This window comes from Podarcis vaucheri (assembly GCF_965113315.1).
Source record: "Podarcis vaucheri genome assembly, chromosome: 4".
NCBI lineage: Eukaryota > Metazoa > Chordata > Lepidosauria > Squamata > Lacertidae > Podarcis > Podarcis vaucheri.
Genome location: NC_138762.1, coordinates 34,708,301 through 34,732,268, shown reverse-complemented (window position 1 = coordinate 34,732,268; position 23,968 = coordinate 34,708,301). Strand labels below are relative to the sequence as shown.

Sequence of the window (23,968 nt, the reverse complement as noted above, 5' to 3'; positions counted from 1 at the left end):
AGGAGAACCCGTGGGCACTCCTGCTGCTGTGTAGTATTTGCAGGGGTTTTCTCCAGCCAGAACTTGCCGGAACAGCGTTCTGGCACCTATCAACTGGGCCCCAGAAGTGGGGAGAGAGACCTGACCAGCCTCAGCAAAGCCCCGCAAAGCACCTCCAGCCCTGGAGGAGACCCTCCTGGGAGCCAGAAGGGAACATTCTCTACAGGCTCTTAAGAGGGTCTCCTCACAAACTGGAGGCTCAGTGGGGCTTTGCTGAGACTCTTCAGCCTCTCAGCTGACACACAGAAAGCTGTGCCTCCTCTAAACAAGCCCCCAGCTGCTCAGCTCACACGAGTCAGAGAGGCATCGGTGGAAGCTTGTTAGGTTGTTCATCTGAGGCATGGAAGCCACTTCAGCTAAGCAAGCCCCAATGCTGCTCTGGTTCATGTGAGATGGGGGGGGGGGGGGCTGTTAGGCTGCTCAGCTGAGGCATGGAGGCCTCTCTGTGCCTCAGCTGAGCAAGCCCCAATGATGGGGACTCGTTAAGCTGCATGGAAGGCTCCCCTTGCCTCAGCTGAGCAGCTTCAACAAGCCTCTGGCTAATGAGGAGACTGCCCCTCACCCAGCCCAAAGAGATCTTCTGAGGGAGATGCATTCTGGCACTTTTTTTCTCTAGAAATGTGCTTCCCAACGTGGGACAATTTGATTTTTAAGGGGGACAATTTGAAAATGAGGTATTAACAGTGAATGGCCTTTTAGGCTTCCTTCAGATGAATAGGAGTTCACTTTTTGAATGATAAGAATTATATGTCACGGGGAGTGGGGGACATCAGGATTTTAGAGATGCTTAGGTGGGGCATGGCAAAAAAAAAGGTTAGGAACCACTGCTCTAGAAATAAAGCACTGGGTATATGTGGAATTTGAACTCTTAATTTTCCCACTTCTCTCACAATTAATATCAGATTATGGGACTATGAGCTGAGCATAAGAATTCTGGGCAATAAAGGAAGCTAAAACTGAGATGCAACTGAAATGCACAAGGTTGTGATGACAGATTTTATTTTCATTATGCAGTAGGGCTATTCTGAGAGAGGCGAGGCCAGTCTGGATTTTTGTTTTTGCTCTAGGCACTGACCCTTAAACAGGGCTCATTTAATCAACGCACCATTCATAAAGTGAGAGTAAGAAGGGAGAAACCCAAAAGGGGATACAAGGGGGGGGGGGTGTGGGAAAGAGGAAGGACAGCAAAATATCAAGATGGAAAACCTGGAAGAAATAATGGGAAAATGTTAGCAACTGTCTAGCTGTCACCATGTCTATAATCTTCCCCGCCTCTCATCTGAATGGAAATGAGGAAAAAGCAGGTTACCACAGGGGAGCTGGCACTGGTTCCCAGAAATGTTATTTATAATAATTTTGTTCCATCTTTTCTAAAAGAAGAAGGAGAAAAATAAGATTCTGAGCAACTAGCAAAATCCCTGAAAATGTAAAAAAACAAAAACAAACTATATTATACAATAAAAGGCAGTTAAAACTCATAAAGAGAATTAAAAACCTAAAAAAGAAGAACATGAAACAGTCCATAAAATTAAAACACAAATGCTTTTTTGACCCAGTTTTTTCACCTGCCTTTTTCACTGCTATCCAATAATTAAATCAGTTTTAATAGAAGAAATGTGAAAGCAAGGAATCCTAAACAAAACAGTACTAAAAACAGTCTTGTATAAAATCAGTATAAGAACAGGCCTAAAAATAAAACAGGAAAACAGTTTATGCCCAGTTCTGAATCCACTAAAAGTTCTACAAAAATTATCTCCTGCTTAACCTCAGCGGGAGAACCTAGATAAGAGCCTCTGATGACTATCCTAAGGACTGTGCAGGTGTGTGTGTGAGAGAGAGTTAGGGGCCATTGCAGTTGTGCTGGATTCATTAGGGTTTAAATTGCTGGAATAGCCAGGCCAGGTTCTTGATAGTGACACCCAAAGTATGGGCCTTTAATGAAACAGAATAAGTGGCTCTCTGCCAGAGAGCAAATGGGTGTGCCTCCTTCCCTCCTCTGTCTGGTAATAAGAAAGACAAAAGCCTGAGTTGATGTTTGTGAGCTAGAAGCTAGAGGAAATAAGCAGGCTGGGCAGCCGAGAGAAAGATTTCTGCTGGAATCCAAGGCTGTGGCTGGGGGAAGCAAGACCCTCTTGGGAAGGGTTACCAGACATCCCCAGTTCCCGGGGACAGTCCCTGGATTTTCAAATCTGTCCCCGGACAAATTCCGTCCCTGGAATGTCCCCAGATTTGCAAATCTGTCCCTGGGAAACGTGGCAGTGGCAGCCTCAGCAGCCAGGAGCCAGCCTGGTAGCGCAGTTGGTTCTGGCTGGCTTCAGGAGCTGCTCGCTGCTGCAGCCACTGCCAAAAGGGAACCAGGGACACCTGGTGGTACAGATCTCCTGCCCCCTTCCCCCTTTGTTTTGACAGATTGGGGGAGGCTCAGGAGTCACGGGCAGACGGGCGTTGCCCAGGAGGGGCGCAAGGCATGTGATTTCTCTGCCAGGCAAGGTGCAAAACCCTTCTTTTGCACCCTGTGAAACATAAATGTGCAGAGTTTTTTTTAAAAAAACTGGGCAACAGCCACCCGCCCGTGACTCCCGAGCCTCCCCTGATCTGTCAAAACCAAGGGGGAAGGGGGCAGGTGACCAGGGGAGGCTCAGAAGTCACGGGCAGGCAGTGCACTGTTGCCCAGTTTTTAAAAAAAAACTCTGCACATTTATGTTTCACAGGGTGCAAAAGAAGGGCTTTGCACCTTTATACAATATGCATGTGTGCTTGGGCCCAGAGTCTTTTGCCTCACCATCTCCACTACCGACTGCCCGTTGCTACTCAGCTTTTTTAAAAAAAGTGTCCCCGGATTCATTGAAAAAAATCTGGTAACCATACTCTTGGGTTGTTAATACTGTGAGCTCCTTCACTGTAGGCTCAGGTAGCATATGCGTGTAAATAAACCATAGTATCATCAAGACACCAGTCTCTGTTGTCCCTCATTCCAAGGAAGCCGAACCCTGGGCTCAGAGATTGGGGTGGCATGCAACCATTTTGCAATGATCACTCTCTGATGATGATCCTCAACGTCTGATTCTCAGACGTAGTAGTGTAGTGTTTATTGATATGAAATCAATAATTTAAAACAGGGATGGGGAACTTGTGGCCCTCAGGAGGGTCACATTTCCCTGTCCCTGGTTTAAAGTTACGATGCACCCTTAAGGCAATGAGCAGCCAAAGAAATTACAGTTAACGTTTACAAGCCTACCTGGACCACTTCTATAACGTCAATTAGTGTGTTGAAATCTCAGGAAATTGTAGGTAGAAGCTTATTGTTTCAGCTTGGCATTTGCAGTTGTTGTTTTTTTAATTAGAAGATTCCTGCCAGGGCCTATAAACTCAAATGCTACCCAGTTATAAAAGCTGGACTGTAGCGAACACAGCAGTGAAACGAATTGGAGGGGGTCAGTTGAGGATGTAAGCAAACAGCTTAGGAAAGGAGCTCCCGGCTTATTGGCTGCAGCATCTAAACCTGTCCAAGAGACATAATTCCCTCCCGACAACCCCTCCCGAAAGGAACAACGTGCAAACAGAGGCACTGAGCTGTGTTTGCCAGATGTGTTCTTAGTAAGGTAAAGGTTCTTAGTGAATTGGGCCTTCCATCAGTCTCTGGACAGTGGGCACTTGAAACACAGAAGGAAGTGTCTCACCTTTAACTATATATATACACACACACACATATATTTAGCTCTGAGAGTAGACCGTAGAGGAGCAGCCTTGTCAGAGTGTTTATACACTCCCACTCCTTGGCTCAGTTTGACAGCAGAACTACAAGGAGACTCTCTAGGCAGTCAGGCTATGTGTGTCCGAGTGAAAGGGTGGGGGTCATTCTGAGTTGACCTCCAAATGGAACTCCGGCTGGTGACACTGCTGTTGTTTCAAGCAGGTAAGTACAAAATAGATGCCAAGCAATGTAGCTGCTGACCTCATAAAAACACCTGTGCTTTTGTGCCCCCCTTAGTGCAGAGGTTTCATTACTGGGCTTTACACCATTCTTATCGACCAAAGCAAACAGCTTTTGGGCAGGTGAGTAAGCTTATCTTTTTCATATTGTCATCATCTTCCTGGAACTGGGCTTTCAGTAGCTGATTTTAATGATAACTGTGCATTGTTTGAGCATGTAAATAGTGCAGGCGAAACATGTTCCGCTGTGTTTACAAGTCTGAAAGTTCATAAGTTCGAAAGTTTACAAAGTATGATAAAACTCCTTCAAATGGGTGGACTTATTTCAGTGCAGTGGGATTTGCACCAGGACACTGTTCAGGCTGTTATTAGACACTGAAAAATGCTTCAGTGGAATTAGGTCAATAGAATGGCTTGGTCTTAGGTGCTTTGGCATACTGCCAGGTGTCTTTCTCATATCTGAATGATTGTCTTTGTTCATGCTGTAACTATCTGTTTGCCTCTTCCCTGTACTTTAAACAGTGAAATGTGAATAGCTAGTTTTTATCCATCTAAAGTCCAGGGTGGATGGGAGGAAGGAAATAAAGCTCTTTTTATAAGGCCCCACTACAGAAGCAGCACACAGCAGAACCGAAGCATGTGGGACCGTTATTGCAAGGCCTTTTAATTATTTGAGGGTGCCTGTATTACTGCAGCTTAATGCCTGCCAGTGTAAACTTCATGGTGCCAGGAAAGTTGAGATCATAAGATCCCACCCCAACTGCCAGGCACATTTTTGTAACTATTTTGCTATTTATTAGGTAGAGTTAGAGGAAACTGGGCCTGCTGGGTATTTAAAAACTTGTTCAACTTTTCTTAGCGACATGGTCTTGGCTATTCGAGTCAGAAAGAACAATTTAATGAAATAGTTCATCAGGTAAAGAGCTGATCTTAATTGTGTAAACAAATTCAGTTATTGATTGACATAGCCTCAAAAGGATACTCAGCTTGGAATTTAACTACTTTGTAGCAGGAATGAGGGAGAATTGCATTAAGTTGCATGCTCTTTCCCTTCCTGTCAGCTCTTTCAATACTGAGAAGTGAAGTTTGCAATTTGTGTACTTTAATACTTTGTCAATCACCTTGAACGTTTATGCTGTTCTTATAGTACAATAATTTTCAGCAAGGAATTCATATATACTCCTTTCTTCTATGCATACAGATTGGGAGGCTTTTCTCATTTTTAAAAAAGTTTTTTTTCGAATAGACTTCTGTTAACGGCAATGTTTTATTTGTAACTAATATGTTTAGGGTGGACTCTCTGTGCCTTTAAAACCTGAATCACCTCACAGTTATGGCACAGACATTGCTGCTTTTTGTTTGTGTTTCCTTTTTAAGACAGAGCTTCTGCTTACATGTTTATTAAAATTTGACTTGAATACTGTGAAGTAGAGAAGGAATGCTACATTTTTTCAGAATGCATACTTGATAGCCAAGGAATGTATCAAAAAACAACAGCCGGTCTGTATTAAAACAGTAGTCTTCAGTTGGTTTTTTTTTTTGTCTTGGCAGTTGTTAAATGTCCCTGCTAAATCATCCTGAAGTAGACGATGAGGTACACTGCCACTTTCCTCAGGTTTATAGTGCAGAGACACTTGTGTTTCTGAAGCCTGTTTAAGTCTTGGATTCAGCAGAATGCTTTAACCAAAGTGCCTTTGGAGTCTAAACATTTAAAGCCTATGCAATTTCCTTAGAATTGGCTATGATGAAACATATTTTCCATTTTGCAAGAACCAAATGTGTTTATATAATACAAATACATAGATTAAAGGAAAAACTCTAAATAACGTCAAAGAAGTTCTGTAGGAAAAAATGATGCTGATCCTGATAACGTTTAGACATATCTGATCCAGAATTCTGTGTGTGCATATGTAATAATAATAATAAATTTTATTTATACCTTGCCTTCCCCAGCCAAGACTGGGCTCAGGGCGGCTAACACCAGGTATAAAAACAATTGATTAAAATACAACTTAAAAACAAGATTAAGTACAACATTAAAATGCAGCCTCATTTCAGTAAAAACTCAAATCAAAAACTTTTGGGGGATGAAAACGCCAAATCTTCACCAAGGCCAACTATCCAGACTGGTCCTACGTGGGCCAGAAAAAAGCCAAGGAAGTCCCCAAATAGGAGTTCCATCACAGAAGGAGAAAGGAAAGAGGGGGAGGGGATCAAGTTGATTCCAAGCCAAAGGCCAGGCGGAACAACTCTGTCGTACAGGCCCTACAGAATGAAGTCAGATCCTGCAGGGCCCTGGTCTCATGAGACAGGCCCTGGCTCTGGTTGAGGCTAATCTGACTTCCTTAGGGCTCGGGACCTCTAGGGTGTTGCTATTTATGGATCTTAAGGTCCTCTGCGGGGCATACTGGGAGAGGCGGTCCCGTAAGTACAGGCACCCGCATTCCACTTACGCGTGACTACATTTGTGCAGGTTGCTGCAAAATAAATAAATAGATTAGCCTTCCCTTGCACTGGGCCGTGGCCCCAATCAAGGGGAGGCTTGGGCAGGCCGGGCAGAGGCCCCAGGCAACTTCCAAGCAGCAGCCCCAGCGGTGCTTGTGAGTCTCTTTCTCTTTCTCTCCTCCCTGCATGCCCTCCCTATTAAAGTGGGTTACTCCCCACTTTACACAAGTTCACTTATGTGTGCAGGGGCCCAGAACGTAATCCCTGCATTAGTCGGGGGACGGACGATGACACCTGTACATTTAAGTGAAGGAAGCTAACCTGGAATGTAATTCTCAACTGAAACGAATGGGAATGCAAGACAGACCCTTGGTTGCAGAAATGATGTGTGTAGAGTTGTATAACTCTTTGTGACGAATAGTGCATTTTAAAGATATTATCAATAATACATATATTAATTCAGAACTGGGAAAGTGTAAAGATGGGAATCTAGGATTTTGAGTAATGGTTTTTTAACTCAGATGCACTAAAATTTTATTTTTCTGCCTTTGCAGTTTGGAATAGTGTTCTTGGGAAGAACCATTCTGTACACAAAAGAGGCCTCCTTGAGTTATCTGGAGCCATAAAGTGTGGCACAAGACGATTTCCTTTGGCATATTTAGGTTATGGATGCTACTGCGGCCCAGGAGGAAGAGGATGGCCTAAGGACAAAACAGACTGGTAAGGACATCAATGACATCCCCAAGTGTCATTCTTCAATTGAATTCACCCAACCTTATTTAATACCCTTGAAATGATGGCAGGTTTAATTTGTGGAAGAGAAACTGTAGGAAACTATATTGTGGTTAGGGATGGGGCAGAAATTTGATCCCGTTCACATTTAAAGGTGAACCTACCAAATTCACATATTCCAAAACAATACAAGAACCAAAATACAGCTATCCTTCAAAATTCTCACTTCTCTGAAATTTGCAGTGCCGTTCTCCAGCCAAGTAATGTGTGCAAAAAAATCATGTACTGAGGTAAAGCATCCATAAAATGCATATGTTAGTGAAAAATAACATACAAAAATGCATTATTTTAGGGGAAATTGCTTTGCATAAACGTGTATATTATGCAAACTTACATAGAAACATGTACATTAAGAGGGGGGAAATGCACTAAAATGATGATGAGTTTTCTTGAGGACTTCAAAAATTGGGGGAAATGTGCAGAACAGAACAGAACTTGAGATTTGAAAATGAGAAACCAAATTTGACAGATTTGCCCATCCCTAATTGTGGTAGCACAAGCCAGCGACAAAATCACATAGTGCTGGTGAGTGAGTAGTGAGAATAATAGGTAACATGATCAGCACATAACAAAACCTGCCCTTTATTATGCCAGATGACATTGCCATGTTGCTAAGTTGAGAGAATGCAATGAGAGAAAAGGAATGTCGTGTGTCCTCTTTTAACTTGATTTGGAACCAGTGGACTTTCACTAGAGATAAATTTGATTTCTTTTTTAACCCTTGCTTCACTCAGAGAAGTGGTAGGTGTAATATTTGCATGCACCGTGTTCTTCTTGTTTGTTTACCAAATGAATGATTCCAGAGGGATAAATATACTTAATGTAAAAACTTAATGGGCTTTCCCTGAAACACTAGAAATACTTGAAACAATATTGGAGAGTGCCTGTCTAGTTGAAGAATTTACCATATTTTTTGCTCTATAAGACTCACCTTTTCCCTTCTAAAAAGTAAGGGGAAATGTGTGTGTGTCTTATGGAGCGAATGCAGGCTGTGCAGCTAATCCAGAAGCCAGAACAGCAAGAGGGATCACTGCTTTCGCTGGGCAGCGATCCCTCTTGCTGTTCTGGCTTTTGGGATTCAGAATATTTTTTTTCTTGTTTTCCTCCTCCAAAAACTAGGTGCGTCTTGTGGTCTGGTGCGTCTTATAGAGCGAAAAATATGGTACTTCTGTATTGGCACATACCTCTTTTTAAATCTTGGATGGGCCTCGAAGAAACGCTCACAAAATATAATGGGTACAATTCAATCTCTGTTGCTTAAAGGTGCTGCCACGAACATGACTGCTGTTATGGCTTCGCAGAGGAACAAGGCTGTAACCCCATAATACGTAGATATAAATGGACATGTAATGACAATACTGTGATATGTGGTAAGGTAACAATTTCAATTTCATTGTATTTATCCATTTGATAAGCAATGCATGATCTAGTGTTAGGGTCCACTCAGAGTAGACTTAAATCCATTGATTTCAATTCCATAGTTTAACTACACACAGTGTGAAGAAGTACTTCCTTTTTCTGTCCTGGATCTTTCAGCATTCGGGTTCACTGAGTGCAAGTGAGAGGAAGAAAAACTTATCTCTATCCACACCCTATCTCTATACATGGATTCTACCCCATGCATAATTTTGTACACCATTATCATGTCACTTACTCACTCTTTTCTAGACCAAAAAGCCCCAAATGCCTCTCCCCATATGAACAACCCAGATCCTTCAATCATCATCTGAGAACCTTCTTCATGTGCCTCCTACACAAGAGGTCTGGAGCATGGCAACACAAGAATGGGCCTTTTCTGTGGTGGCTCCCTGTTTGTGGAATGCTCTCCCCAGCGAGGCTTACCTGGCGCCTTTATTACATATCTTTAGGCACCAGGCAAAAACGTTTCTGTATAAACAGGCCTTTGTTTGATTAACATTCTATGGCTTTTTAAATCTGATTGTGTGTGGGCGTGTTACTGGTTTGTTTTTGTTTTATTGTCTATTTTGTGTTCTCATTTTGTATTTTTCTGTTGTGAACTGCCCTGGGATCTTTGGATGGACAGTATACGAATTTAATCAATAATAATAATAATAATAATAATAATAATAATAATAATAATAATAATCTGTCCATTGTGAAAACTGTCCCTATCTGCTGCCTGTTATTGTAACTGCTTTCAGAAATCTGAGCCTAAAATTTAAGAATGACTTACTTATTTTGATTTATAGTTATATTTCCTTCCTGGTCTATCACGATTCCCAAAGCAGCTGCAATGAATAACAAATGCCAATAGACATTAACAATTTGTGGCTAGTTGTTCCAGTTTGGTGCTGTTATTCCATTTTAACTATTCACCTGGCTTTTCTCTTTTTCAGATACAATGTTAGACAGATGTCAAAAAATCATATGCCAATGTGACAGAGAAGCAGCCAAGTGTTGGAGATCTGCCCCTTTTAACCGACGCTATGCCTTCTGGCCAAATTTTCTGTGCGGCCATATTTACCCTGTATGCAGTTATGGGAAATGTAGGCATTAAGACTACTTTTTAATGGAAACCATCAGTTCCACTCTAAGCTCTCTGTATTTTGTATATCATTCAACTAGACTAGCAGCTTCTGAATTGTGTGTGTATCTTCAGATTTCTGGAAATGACAGATTAAACAATGACCTCTACACCTGTTGGTTGCACAGATTATCTTCTCATGGAAAACGTGCCCTACAAAAGTATTTTTGAAATGCCATGCTACGATATTTTAAAGAAATGGTGCATACAGTAAGTCCGCATAACTACAGTGCATGTGCCCAAATCACCCTGGACCTCCACAGGTTCTTTGTGGTTGGTGATGCTGTGTTCCGATAAAGTGACAGTCCTATGGAACAGGAAGTGTAAGAGAGATACTCTAAGTGCAGAAAGGCACCATAAAATTCCTGAATACAGCAGAGAGCTTTTTACTGATAGAGAACAGGAGGTTCGGCCATCTTGGCCACACACTGGCTTATTGTGTCTGGAGAAGATATAATGCTCAGTGCAACTACCCCCTTTCTATGCTTTAATATAGTTTTCTTCTTTTATTTAGTAGTGAGGATGCTATTGTAAAAGGGGTTTTTTTTGGAAAAGGATGCTTATCTTATGACTAAGCTGTAGTCACAATTTGAGGCATATATTCTAAAAGGATGGTAAAGCATTTTTATTATACCATTTTTAGGTAGGTTATAGAAAACATTCAAACAGCTGACATTTTTGCTTACATTCAGAAAACGATATAGTCGGTGGCAAATCTGGCAATTACTTTAACCATGCTGTCCAAGTTATGCTGTGGAGGAAGAAAAAAGATTAAGTAAATAAACAATGAAGTAGAGGATATGACATACTATAATGCAACTAAGTATTTTCCAAACAGGACGCGGGTGGCGCTGTGGGTTAAAGCCTCAGCGCCTAGGGCTTGCCGATCGGAAGGTTGGCGGTTCGAATCCCCGCGGCGGGGTGCGCTCCCGTTGTTCGGTCCCAGCGCCTGCCAACCTAGCAGTTCGAAAGCACCCCCGGGGGCAAGTAGATAAATAGGTACCGCTTACCAGCGGGAAGGTAAACGGCGTTCCGTGTGCGGCTCTGGCTCGCCAGAGCAGCGTTGTCACGCTGGCCACGTGACCCGGAAGTGTCTCCGGACAGCGCTGGCCCCCGGCCTATAGATGTGAGATGGGCGCACAAACCCCAGAGTCTGTCAAGACTGGCCCGCTCGGGCAGGGGTACCTTTACCTTTACCTTATTTTCCAAACAGTTTTTCCACAATATACATTTGAAGCACGTTCAAAGCACATTTTTCCTATCAAAGAATTCTGGGCATTGCCAAGGAAGCTGTGTTTCAAAGGTGCTTTAAAGGTATAATGTGTACGCAGCCCTGTATGATCACAAAGTTAATGTAGTAATGTGCTTGAGCTGTGCAAGCACTTCTGATTTTTTGGCTCCACTGTAGGTTAGCCAAACCCTTGCCACAAATATAATATACAAGAGCGGCACAAAATTCATGTTAATCATGTTAATGTAGAATCATTTCTTGTGTTTACATTGGCCTTGTTCAGCTCTGCACCTTGAAGGGACCTTTTATGGTTGTTTTATTGGTCCTAAAAGAATTAGAAGCTGCAGCAACTCAATAACATCCAGATGAATTTAAACATGTGGCAAGCTTTTCAATCCGACTGTTTTGTGCTACACTTGGTTTCTTAGACAGAGAATCATGCAATAAGTCCTTGAAGTCAGAGTCATTGTAGCAGGCTTTGTGCTGCTACCAGCTCTAACACCATCTCAAGGACTATAATCTCAAAAGCTTTCACTCAGATTACGAACACCTATTGGTGTCACTGTAGCTACTTTCCAAGTAAGTATTTTTAGGACTGCTGTCTTAATCTTCTCAGTGCAATTCAGCTTCTTCTTTGTTCTTTGTTCAGTTCTGCTTCAAGAACCTTGTTGTGCCTGTTTACAGAACATTCAGACTATCTCCTCTTTAAGTGGGCTTTTTGTTTTTGTGGTGTATGTGTGTGTATGTATATACACACAGAGAGAGACAATTTGGCAAAACAACCCCAAATGCTTTGAAGATCGCTGAGCATACAGATATATACAGATAGCAATTGTGGTGAACTGTTTATTTAATAAGAAAGCATAGCACTGTATGTCTACACATAGGCAATAGCAAAGAGATGCGACTGCAGGTTTCCTCCATCAGCTCTTCTCACTGCTACCTTTACCTGCCAATAGCAATTCCACGATTCCATATAGTAAATGCAGGGACAGGACTGGAGGCCTCCACCACTGCCTCTGCTGAGAGACCAATTCCATAAGGCTCCTCCTTCAGTTATCACCTATAAGCAGTTATTCCATCCAGAGGTAGCTAATATGGTGCCCACAAGTTGTTGGACTCCCAATGGTTGAAGTCCAGCAAAATCTGGAAGGTCAGCTACCTTGTATAGCAACCTCGAAGCTATCTATCATCAGCTACCTTAAAGGTATAGCAATGGGAGAAATTGTGCTGCAGAGCCTCCCCGTTGAGAGACTAGCTCCATCTGCTGAAATTTCCTCTTCTGCACCATGCTTAAAGCTGCCCCCCTTTTTTTGCAGCTGGCCAGCCTTTCAGAAAATGAAGTGCAGAGATTTGCTTGGATCGTTGGATAGTATCAGCACTGGCGATCTCTCTTAGATCTCTTTAGTTGTTATTCAGTATAAAGCTTGTTTTTCTGAAAGCATCTGGCAACAAATATGCATTGCATCTATAATTCTGGCAAACAACTGAGCATTTTGCTGTCACCATACCTTGGTTCGACGTTGCTTTAGCACATGGAAGGCACTTCCTCAGCTGAGGAGTTAAAACTACTATTAGAACTAACATGCCTCCAATGCCAGCTGCCACCACGCCAATGATTGTTCCAATGGATTCTTCTATGCCAAACAATCCTGAGGGGAAATACACAGAGGCATCAGAAATCAATCGTCTTGAATATAGAGAATTGTAAGGAAAACTCAACGCACACTGGCTGGAAGAGGCTGCACTGAGAGACTGAGGTGGCAGATTTGGATCTATGTTTGCTAAACCTGTGAGAGGAACAACGAGAGACACTTTTGGGGTGTAACGTTCTGCATTACAGACTAGACTATTTTACGTCCAAAATAACAAAAATATCTCCATAGGAAAACTGAGGACATGCACGGCCTGGGGCCCTTTTTAAAATAGAGTGAGAAAGCCTAACAAATACACACACACACACACACACACACACACACAGCAAGAACCAATTGTGTGAATTGGAACACAGTTTGAAGAGAGTGTGACTGAGGTGGGTTGGTAGATTATGAGTAACTCCACCACTATTTAACATTCATATTGTGCTAATACTAAGCCCTCTTTCTATACAAATAATGTAGAATGTAAGCTGTCCCCATTCCAGGGACTTTACAATCTACATTAAACTGACAAAACAAGCATAGGACATTTATTCCTGTTAAGAATTTATAAATATTAGGCCTGTTACATTTCTCTGGCAGCAAACTCTGGCATACAGAAGATCTCCAGCCTGGCTCTGGCCTTATGGTCTGTGCCTTCCCATGTTTTCCTAGCAAGGTAACACAAGTACTACCAAGGTTTGTACTGGGAGTGGAGGTGAGTGGGTTGGAATTGCCATTTAAGTATCATCCCTGCCCCCCAGCCGAAAGAGGAAACACATCACCACAAAGAACAAAAGAAGGCAGACCTGCATTAGATGGCCATGTGTTAGTGTTTATGTATATATGCAAATTTATAAACAAGTGCTATAACTGTAACTGCATTTAGATGTTCTTGTTGTTGTTTGTTGTTGTTGTTTAGTCGTGTCCGACTCTTCGTGACCCCATGGACCAGAGCACGCCAGGCACCTCTGTCCTCCACTGCCTCCCGCAGTTTGGTCAAACTCATGCTGGTAACCTCGAAAACACTATCCAACCATCTCATCCTCATAGAATCATAGAGTTGGAAGAGACCACAAGGGCCATCGAGTCCAACCCCCTGCCAAGCAGGAAACACCATCAGAGCACTCCTGACATATGGTTGTCAAGCCTCTGCTTAAAGACCTCCAAAAAAGGAGACTCCACCACACTCCTTGGCAGCAAATTCCACTGTCGAACAGCTCTTACTGTCAGGAATTTCTTCCTAATGTTTAGGTGGAATCTTCTTTCTTGTAGTTTGGATCCATTGCTCCGTGTCCGCTTCTCTGGAGCAGCAGAAAACAACCTTTCTCCCTCCTCTATGTGACATCCTTTTATATATTTGAACATGGCTATCATATCATCCCTTAACCTCCTCTTCTCCAGGCTAAACATGCCCAGCTCCCTTAGCCGTTCCTCATAAGGCATCGTTTCCAGGCCTTTGATCATTTTGGTTGCCCTCCTCTGGTGTGGTCTGACCAGAGTAGAATACAGTGGCACTATTACTTCCCTTGATCTAGATGCTATACTCCTATTGATGCAGCCCAGAATTGCATTGGCTTTTTTAGCTGCCGCGTCACACTGTTGGCTCATGTCAAGTTTGTGGTCAACCAAGACTCCTAGATCCTTTTCACATGTACTGCTCTCAAGCCAGGTGTCACCCATCTTGTATTTGTGCCTCTCATTTTTTTTGCCCAAATGCAATACTTTACATTTCTCCCTGTTAAAATTCATCTTGTTTGTTTTGGCCCAGTTCTCTAATCTGTCAAGGTCGTTTTGAAGTGTGATCCTGTCCTCTGGGGTGTTAGCCACCCCTCCCAGTTTGGTGTCATCTGCAAATTTGATCAGGATGCCCTTGAGTCCATCATCCAAGTCGTTGATAAAGATGTTGAATAAGACCGGGCCCAAGACAGAACCCTGTGGCACCCCACTAGTCACTCTTCTCTTCTCCTCTGTCGTCCCCTTCTCCTTGTGCCCTCCATCTTTCCCAACATCAGGGTCTTCTCCAGGGAGTCTTCTCTTCTCATGAGGTGGCCAAAGTACTGGAGCCTCAGCTTCACGATCTGTCCTTCCATTAGATGTTCTTAGAATGTTTTAATATGTTTAATCTGTTTTAGAAAGTTCCTGTTTTGCTTTTTTTAAAAGTATCTGTTTGCTATCTGTTTGCCGCCCTGGGCTATAAATTCAATCAATAAATAATTTGAATAGAAATATAATGCAGCTCACTGGTAGAGGCTGGGAGATTACTGTGGGAAATTGCAGTCAAGCATAACTATGCACAAGTGCCATTTAGTGCTTGAGTTAAGGCTGTAGAGCTGTGCTCCTGGACTCAGCTAGGTCATGCCCACTTTCCTCTGGTTCCTTTTCCTCACTCTCTCTTCTGCCATGTGAACTCACCACAAGAGGAGCTCACACCATGTGCTTGGTAGCTTTTCTGTATTTTGTAACACAAGATATTTCTACTTGTGTTCTTCTTGCTGCTGCATGGAATAACACATGAATCTGACCATTGTTGGAATTTTGTAAGTAAAGTCTTTTAAAACTTATTTAACAATGTGGCCTGTTCATTGCAAGAGGGGCAGAAATGAGGAGCGCTGTATGCAACTAAATGAGATATGAAAAGAGTTTAATAGCCTATACCCCATGCTATACTGCTGCTTGACTTTTGTGAGTTTAAACTCTGCTGCTGGGGGCTCTCTCCTGCTGCAAAGTGTGTTAAGCCCCAGATTTTGTATTTAGGAACCCAGCTGATCCTTTTACTAATTACCCTCATGTGGGTCAGTGATCTACTTTCCACTGACATAATTATGACCACATGACCTGTGTGCTAGCTCATCCGTTGTCTACGTGCAAACTGTTTATGGACAGCTTCAAGACTCCTGCTTAACCTTTGTTTAGATTTTGTTGGTGTTAGACCAGACAAGTTAAGGAAGCACTTGAAGGCGGAGAGGGAAGTAGATGATTACAGAAAGGGTGGTGGTTCTAGATAGAAATTGCATGCCGAAAGAAAGGGGTACTAGTAGTAGTTGAACATACAAATGGAGAAAAGGTGGAGAGCTTAAAAAGTAGAGTTTGGATTTGATATCCCACTTTATCACTACCCTAAGGAGTCTCAAAGTGGCTAACATTCTCCTTTCCCTTCCTCCCCCACAACAAACAGTGAGGTGAGTGAGGCTGAGAGACTTCAGAGAAGTGTGACTAGCCCAATGTTACCCAGCAGCTGCATGTGGAGGAGCGGGGAAGCGGACCCAGTTCACCAGATTACGAGTCCACCACTCTTAACCACTACACCACACTGGCTCTCATCTTGAGGCAGAAAGTTTTATCGAGTCACTGCAAAAGCTTATGGCATCTCTACGTTAAAGGTAGATGCTGAAATATTCTGCTATAGCAACTCCTCTCTGAACACAGAGCGGTATAAAATGTATAGGATTTGCGCAGAGCACATGATTTAGTAGACATCCCCTTTCCCAATGGGGCCCTGCGGCGGGGGGGGGGGGAGCTCAGAATATGTGACCGAAGAGTCTCAGTACTTTCACCAAGCTACTATTCCCAGGATTCATTGGTGGTGGAAGTAGTATAAAACCACTATTAGGTCTAGCTTGGGTGTTGATGAACAGGTTGATATAATCACAACACTGCGGAGTGCGAAGAATTGAGCAGGAGGTACTTTTGAATCTTTAATTGCTGCCATTCATTTGAAGTAAGGAATGTCATTGCAAAGAGTTCCGCTTCTGAAAAGCAGCCACTTCATAATGATTGCATATTCTCATTACCACCTGTCAAATGAAGTGAGATGGATGAAATTAACCAGGCTGTGACTACATCACAATGCCACCTTGATCATATTTTCAGAAAGGTTGGAAGAGAAATTCTAGGAAGAAATAACAAAAGTTCATTTGCTGTTATTTCCCTAACATGTTTTCTGCTGTGAAAGCAGTGCCTGAATTTCTGAAGAATGTGTGCACCAGAGCTAGTTCAAACATGTATGTATACATCACTTAGGGGCTGTGGCCTGTGGCAAAACTGAACCTGTCCATTGGCTGGGGTAACATGGCACCAGTGGTGTGAAAAGCCCTCTCTGCTGAAATATAAGAGGCTGTACCAGTGCTGGCATTTCTCTGGCTCCTGAAGTCACATCTGTTCCGGCAAACATTCTTCTGAATTGAATGGTATTAATTTTAAAAATTGTTGTATTGCATATTTTAATTAGAGGTGTTTTAATGTTACTGTGTATTTTAATTAGGGATTGGTTTTCACAGTTGTAAACTGTTTTGGCATATTAAGAGCACATAAACAAACAAAACATGTAAGTTGATACAGTGGTACCTCGGGATAAGTACTTAATTCGTTCCAGAGGTACGTTCTTAACCTGAAACTGTTCTTAACCTGAAGACCACTTTAGCTAATGGGGCCTCCCGCTGCTGCCCTGCCGCCAGAGCACGATTTCTGTTCTCATCCTGAAGCAAAGTTCTTAACCCGAGGTACTATTTCTGGGTTAGCGGAGTCTGTAACCTGAAGCGTATGTAACCTGAAGCGTATGTAACCCGAGGTACCACTGTACTCAAATAATTAGAGATGTCAGAAGCATGTCACTGGTCATACATTAATCACACAACGATGTGCATATCAACACATCTACATGTATAAAACACTATTATTCCACTTTAACAATCATGACTTCCCTGCAGTGAATCCTGGGAACTGTGGTTTGTTCAGAGTACCAAGAGTGTTAGGAGACCCCTATTCCCTTCACAGAGCTAGAATTGTCACAACAGGTTAACAATCAATCCCTCTTCCCAGGGAATTCTGGGAGCTGTAGTTCTGTGAGGGGAACTTTCAGCACCCTTAACAAATGACATTTCTCAGAATTTTTTGGGAGAAGTCATAACTGTTTAAAGCGGCATAATAGTGCTTTTACTATATGGTGTGGATGTGGCCTTATATGACTTTATACCACAGACTTAAACTAGTTTCGTCATCATATCATATCTCCCTAAGTGTTTGGAGAATAATGCTTTCGACAGGACTGAGCACCCTCATCGAGCCACAGAGCTCCCAGGATTCTTTCTAGGAAGCCATGCAATATAAAACTATAGTGTAGATAAGCCCTATGGGCTTGGCCATGCATCTGTCATTTATTTTTTTTATGAGCAGCATAACGCATCATGCTTTATTAGTTCATGGCAGTGGAGGCTAGTTCATTAGGGTGAAGGGTGCACTGCCTCTTTCAAACTCAGTCAGCCCTCAGTCAGCCACCACTCAATCTATTTTGTTTACTGCTGTTATTGAGGCTCCATCTGCACTATATGTTTAAGGCAGTATAATACCAGTTTAAACAGCCATGGCTTCCCCCCAAAGAATCCTGACAACTGTAGTTTGTTAAGAATACAGACAGTTGTTAGGAGGCCCCCTATTCCCCTTAGAAAGCTACGATTCTCAGAGCTCCCTGTGAAGAGTGATTCATTGTTAAACCTCCCTGATAATAGTAGCTCTGTGGGGAAACAGGGGTCTCCTAACAACTCTCAGCTCCCTCAACGCTCCTCAGGAGTCTGGTGAGACTAGAGCATGGGTAGGCAAACTAAGGCCCGAGGGCCGGATCCGGCCCAATTGCCTTCTAAATCCTGCCTGTGGACAGTCCAGGAATTAGTGTGTTTTTACATGAGTAGAATGTGTGCTTTTATTTAAAATGCATCTCTGGGTTATTTGTGGGGCATAGGAATTAGTTCATCCCCCCAAAAAAAATATAGTCCGGCCCCCCCCCATAAGGTCTGAGGGACAGTTTAAACGTTGAAAACGTTTGCTGACCCCTGGATTAGAGGACAGTCTTGATTGTTTAAAGTGGTAGGATAGCGTATAGTGCAGATTGGGGCTAATTTAGAAAAGAAAGGAACAAAACATTACCCAGTGCCCTGCGGATCCTGAGCTTTGTGCCACCTCCTGTCACCACATCTCCATTGGAAAGGGTCACCTGGCAGAAATAAGTGCCATGATCGCTGGTTGTCACATTTAAGATAGTCAAAGATGCATCGCCTTCAGATAAATCCCCTATCAGGAATGCTCTGGTATAGTTTGCCAACACAGTGATGTTGTTCTCCATTAGGTCCCTCGACCCTTTTTCATCCTCCTTGTACCATTTCACTGTTAGGTTATTCAAAGATGAGCCATGGGAACTTTGGAACCGGCATCCAAGGGTCACCGTTTCACCCTCTTTGGCTTTCTCTCTGCTTGGACTCTGAGACACAGATGGAGACACAAGACTCATTCCGTATGTGTGAAACACTGTCGTGGGGGAAGCGGCAGGTGAATGGGTTGAGATAGCTCTGTTCTCCTTGGCTGCATTTCCAACGCCAGCATAAACAGCTGCAAAAGAAGAGAGAAAGACGAATGTTCATGGTGAGACTTACAGAAGGTAGTGATTATTTAGGGGATGTGTGGGGTTCTGTGGGTGGGCGAACTGGGTTGTGTAGGGCTTAAAGGACTAGAGGTTCTGGCTTCATAGCTGATTATAGAAAGGGAGAGAGAATAGGTAATAAATAAAAGGGTGGGTATGTACTGATTTACTTTGTGAGTCTGCTAGAAAGAGATGTATTTTCAGTTGTTTCAACCATAATTCTGGATACGGGTGGTATACATTTTTGTACTAGTGCAGGGATTATCATTAGTGTAAAAGGATTTCCCAACAATAGCTGCCAACTTTTCCCTTTTCTTGCGAGGAATCCTATTCGGAATAAGGGAATTTCCCTTAAAAAAAGGGAAACGTTGACAGCTATGTTCCCAACTCCCTCTCCCACTCCCATGATGTTCCCCATCTACTCTGGAGGTTTAGAAGTCCCTCTTTTCACTCCAAGATGGACTTTGATCGGCCCCGGAATTGTAGAGTTGGAAGGGACCCCAAAGGTAAACAGCTATGGGGCCCTTCTAACACACACCAAATGCGTGGACACATTGGCAGCTAGCCTACATGGACCCACAATCCCCACATTCATTATTTGAATGTTGGAGGTGGGGTCGTTCGAGCACTTCGCCCCCCCTTAACTCTGTTTTTTTTTCTTCTCAACATGCATGAATTTTAAAAATGATAAATAAGCAGAACCAAACCATGTTGTCCATGAAATAAGTGTTTATGCACCATAACTCCTTCATATATCAAAACATATACATTACTGTATTTGACTAAAGCTTTTAAAAGATCACAGATATCTAGCAAATCCATTTTAATTTCATGACCTTTGCAGAGGGGCTCAACTCTTTACAAAATCCTTTGCCCTGAAAGAGATCATTGACATCCAGCCATCTTTGGTAGCCTGTGAAGCCAAGTGGAGAGAGAGTAACAGGTGCACTTCAAGAGAGGCTGGACCAAACAATATAGAAAGGAAGAATAAAGACTCGGTAAATACAACAAAGGTTTTTGCTATGGCAACTTGAGCCTGCAAATCACTGTCATGTGCCTAGACCAACCATCTTAGCTTCAATATCCCACAGTTAAAAGGATAATTAAACTGGTTCACATTTTTAAAAAATGCCCTTAGAATGATCAGTTGAACTATCCTTATAATTTAGGTATAATTTTATTCCCTACTTTATTTTCACAACAATTTTACGTGGTACATCACAATTATCCTTATTTAGCAGATGGTGAACTGAGGTTAAGATATTATAAATTGGCAAAAGTCAGCGTTTTTCTTGTTATTGTTGCTTTATTGTCCTGGTACCAGATATGCAGACAGTGAAGCAACATCAAAACACAGGGCTTATATATTTGCAGTTGCCAAGCCCTTCTATAGATTCTGGATTTTTATTTTGTAATTTATTTCATAAAATGTATATACTGATTGATTGTTAAAAACAACAAAGCAGTTTAGAAAAATAATACAATGAGGTTATCAGTAATTTAAAAACCCAGTTAAAAACAACTACTTAAGACTTTTTTTTAAATTAAAATAAACAGTAAGTGAAAACCTAGATTAAAACACATGTCAACAAGCTACATATCTGGATAGACTTCCCTAAACAATAATGTATTTAGCAGGTGCAGAACAGAGGACAGTTAAGGGACTTGCTCAATGTCAATAGGCAAGGAGTTCCAAAGTTTGGGTGCTGCTACACTAAAAGATAGAGCCCCCCCATGTGGAATAAGTATTATGTAGGACTGGTAACTGCACCAGTTCCATGGATCACAGTTATATAATAAGATTTTTTTTTTTTTTACTTACAGAATTGCCTTTCTGTTTTGATTTAGCACTGAAGATTGGGTTTCCCTTGCGGGAAGTGGCAGGGCAAATTGAGGTGTGGATAAGCTCATGGCTTGATGGGGATTCAAATCCTGATTTCCCAGGTCTTTGTCCGATACTCTAACCACTACACCACACTGGCTCTTAACAGTACAACCAGCTTGATTTATCTGCCACCTTCAAATATCAGACCTGAAGTGTGTGTGTTTCAAGCTTTGCTGGAAGCCAAAGATTCCCATCTTTGGTTCAATTACCAGCTCATTCCCTGGGCTTCACTGTGAAGGTCGCCATGGAGGACTTGCTCTTAACATTGCAAAAGGTTACTAGTTCACTTGTATTTATTTATATTGTCCTCCCGTAATACAAGCACACAGGAGTGTCCCTGTGTGCATCTGTGAAATGTTGGAAAGCAGGGTGTTGCTGGCATCCTGACATCTTTTTGTTTTCTAGATGGGACCGTCAGACACAGAATTTGGATACTTCTTTGAAATCAATATGTGAAACCCAGCCCACCACCATCAGCATCACCACTTCATCTTGGCACTTGCCCTTAGGGATGGCTGTTGCTATGCTTCAGAGACAGTAGAAATCACAGCTGGCTGTAATTGTCCCTCCAGCTTCTAGTTGCAACAACCCTATCAGTCCTATTTCTCCCGCTTTTGCCTGCCCACTTATCCATGCCTATACGTGCACAGCTTTTATTGCCTCCTGAGGTCACACACAAAGCTTTGGCTCAGTTGTACATTCTCCTTGGTTTCTGTTTCCTTCAACGCCATTGTGTCCTCAAGCCTCCATTTTTTTCATGCCACTGTTTACTTTATCCTACTTTCCAGCATTTACTAAACCCAGGCATTTGGCACCCTCAACCTATAACAGTATCAATATTAACTCCACTACACATGCATTAAACACAAAGGAGCCTTATTCTCTTTGGACGTGGTCAGCCTGGGGTTGTATATCCAGGCAATAAACACATTACAATACTGTGTCCTCCTTATCTGATTTTGTGACAAATGTTTATGCATAACCTCGCAAGATCTCTTCAAATTGCAGGGTGAGGGAGGACGTAGAAAAAGTGTATTTATAGCAGCTCCCTCATTAGGGTTTGCAGTCAGTACATCACAACAAGAAGAGACATAAAGTCCTAATGATACAAAACCTGAGGACAAATTTGCCCAGCTAAACCCCTTCTCTAAAACTCCCACATTCTGTCTTTAAGTAAAAAAGCAACATAATTATAGCAGCTTGTTGAGAAGCAGAAATGGGGGGTTTACTTCAGATGTAAAAAGATCAGCACAGAAGCAACTTCTGTGCCTTGAGGATATTTTTTTTAATGGAAAACTGTGTGCACCCCCCTTTTGTTTAAAAATCACCTTATAAAACCAAACTTCATAAATTATAGAACCATAGACTTAACAGAATGTGAAAGACTAAAGGCTATCTATAATTACAGATGCATACGCTTCAACCACCTTTTACAAAATAGCCTATAGACCAATAAGATACAGCCCAGATCACAATCTACTCAGACTGACTCTATGGATGTTTACTCAAAGCTATGTTCCATTGTGTTGAGTGGAGCTTACTTGCATCCCAGACAAGTAAGTGTGCATAGGACTGCACCCTTAGCTTGCCACAAGCAACTATAAGGAGAAACCACAGGTCCCCTCTCCCTGCTCCAATCTCCTAAAAATGAAGGTAGTTCATTAGCTCAGTTACTTACCCAAACAGATAGAAATCAGAAGACGGGGCACTGCCCAGCTGTAGGATTTCAAATTCTGCTTGATCATAGCTGACAATGTATTCTCTTTGGTTTTGCCTTTGGCTCCAAACGTATGGGCAAAAGAAAAAAGATGTGCCTCTCTGCCTTTGTGTTGCAACAGAATAGGAATTCACATTCTGCCCAGTAAATGTCACACTTACTAAGGTTACCACAGCTTTGACATCACAGCTCTCTGTCTGCTGCCTAGAGGGCTGCCACTTTTGGTCTTCCTACAGTTATTTCATTGGGAAGCTGCTCTAATCTTTGCGAGGGAAGCTGCAGAGAGGGTGCTGGATAGGGAGGAAATTTTAAGAAGTGCCTTGGCTAAACAACCCAGAATTTGCACTTGACGATCAGGTTTTAGAATGACCTTCCCAAGATCCTTTGCCTCACAAATCCCCCATGAAAATAGCCAGCACTAATAAAATTGTTTGTGGCCCTAGTTATTCAACAAGAATTGTGAAGAATCTTCCCCTGAAATGACACCAAATATGTCATTCGTATTATCTGGATATATTAATATGTTGTGACTTTTGGTAAGCTTTTGTGTATTTTGTAAACCCCTCTAGTTTGGAAGGGAAAGTGAATGACAGTTATTTTTAATAAATACATTCTACCCCTCTTGTGCAACTTTTTTTCCAGTTACTGATAAAACAGATTGTTGATTCTCCATGACTAATTTAACTACGTTTAACTTAATTGCCACTGGGGTTTTTGAAAACTGCCCAAACAAACTTGTGTGTTGTCAGGGAATAAGAATAAACAGTCTCATGACCCATGGGAATAGTTGGACTTAACTGTGCCATGCCTAGAGTCTGTTTTCAATTTCATGGCTTAGCCCTGGGAAATGTAATGTAAAAATGAAAAAAGAGTATGTAGTCCAACATCTGGGGTGTCACAGAGTTCTTGTCCCTAGCAATGTCCCATGTTCCTAGCAATGTAATATCTGTAGTGAAAAAGACTAGGGTTTTTTCCTTTAAAATATTGTCAAAAATTAGGGGGCTTCATATACACGGATACATCTTCCTCCATCTTCTTAAATCTGAATCCCCCAAAATAGGGGCATATTGTAGATGGAAAAATATGGTATGATTTTCTGCCCTTCTCTGTGCTCAGAGACTGGTTATCTCATTTGATGAGTTGTTTCTTGTATTGTTGATAACAAGGGTGAGAAATTCAGCAGATTTAACTTATGCGCAGGTAATTGAGTTTGGTGGTTTACCTGCACTGTCATCCTAAATCTTTTCAGCCTACTTTTACCAACAGAAGCTGAAAAGGCACATGTGACAATATCTATAAGATTGCGTTACAGGGCTTGTTTTCAGCCAGAAC

The 23,968-nt window shown here is 42.2% G+C and overlaps 2 protein-coding genes across 4 annotated transcripts; one reads left to right on the top strand and one right to left on the bottom strand.

Moving 5' to 3' along the window:
* Positions 1-877: 877 nt before the first annotated feature.
* LOC309531871 (uncharacterized protein) lies at positions 878-23,135 on the bottom strand. 2 transcript variants are annotated; one of them, XR_014219500.1, is made up of 5 exons: positions 22,598-23,135; positions 18,545-19,003; positions 12,497-12,637; positions 10,441-10,505; positions 878-1,245 (listed from the first exon to the last, which is right to left on the bottom strand). XR_014219500.1 is itself a non-coding variant. In XM_082221622.1 (4 exons), exons 1-4 carry the CDS (start codon positions 22,662-22,664, stop codon positions 10,501-10,503), a joined length of 672 nt encoding a protein of 223 aa, XP_082077748.1. In that variant the 5' UTR covers positions 22,665-23,135; the 3' UTR covers positions 10,365-10,500. The 2 variants fall into 2 exon arrangements, 1 of the variants encoding a protein (XP_082077748.1); XM_082221622.1 differs by lacking the exon at positions 878-1,245 and having other exon boundaries at positions 10,365-10,505.
* On the top strand, positions 2,727-9,885 carry LOC309531872 (phospholipase A2-like). 2 transcript variants are annotated; one of them, XM_082221624.1, is made up of 4 exons: positions 2,727-3,955; positions 6,972-7,137; positions 8,473-8,579; positions 9,567-9,885. In XM_082221624.1, exons 1-4 carry the CDS (start codon positions 3,916-3,918, stop codon positions 9,725-9,727), a joined length of 474 nt encoding a protein of 157 aa, XP_082077750.1. In that variant the 5' UTR covers positions 2,727-3,915; the 3' UTR covers positions 9,728-9,885. The 2 variants fall into 2 exon arrangements, with proteins under 2 accessions (XP_082077750.1, XP_082077749.1); XM_082221623.1 differs by lacking the exon at positions 2,727-3,955 and adding an exon at positions 5,573-6,396.
* Positions 23,136-23,968: the final 833 nt, after the last annotated feature.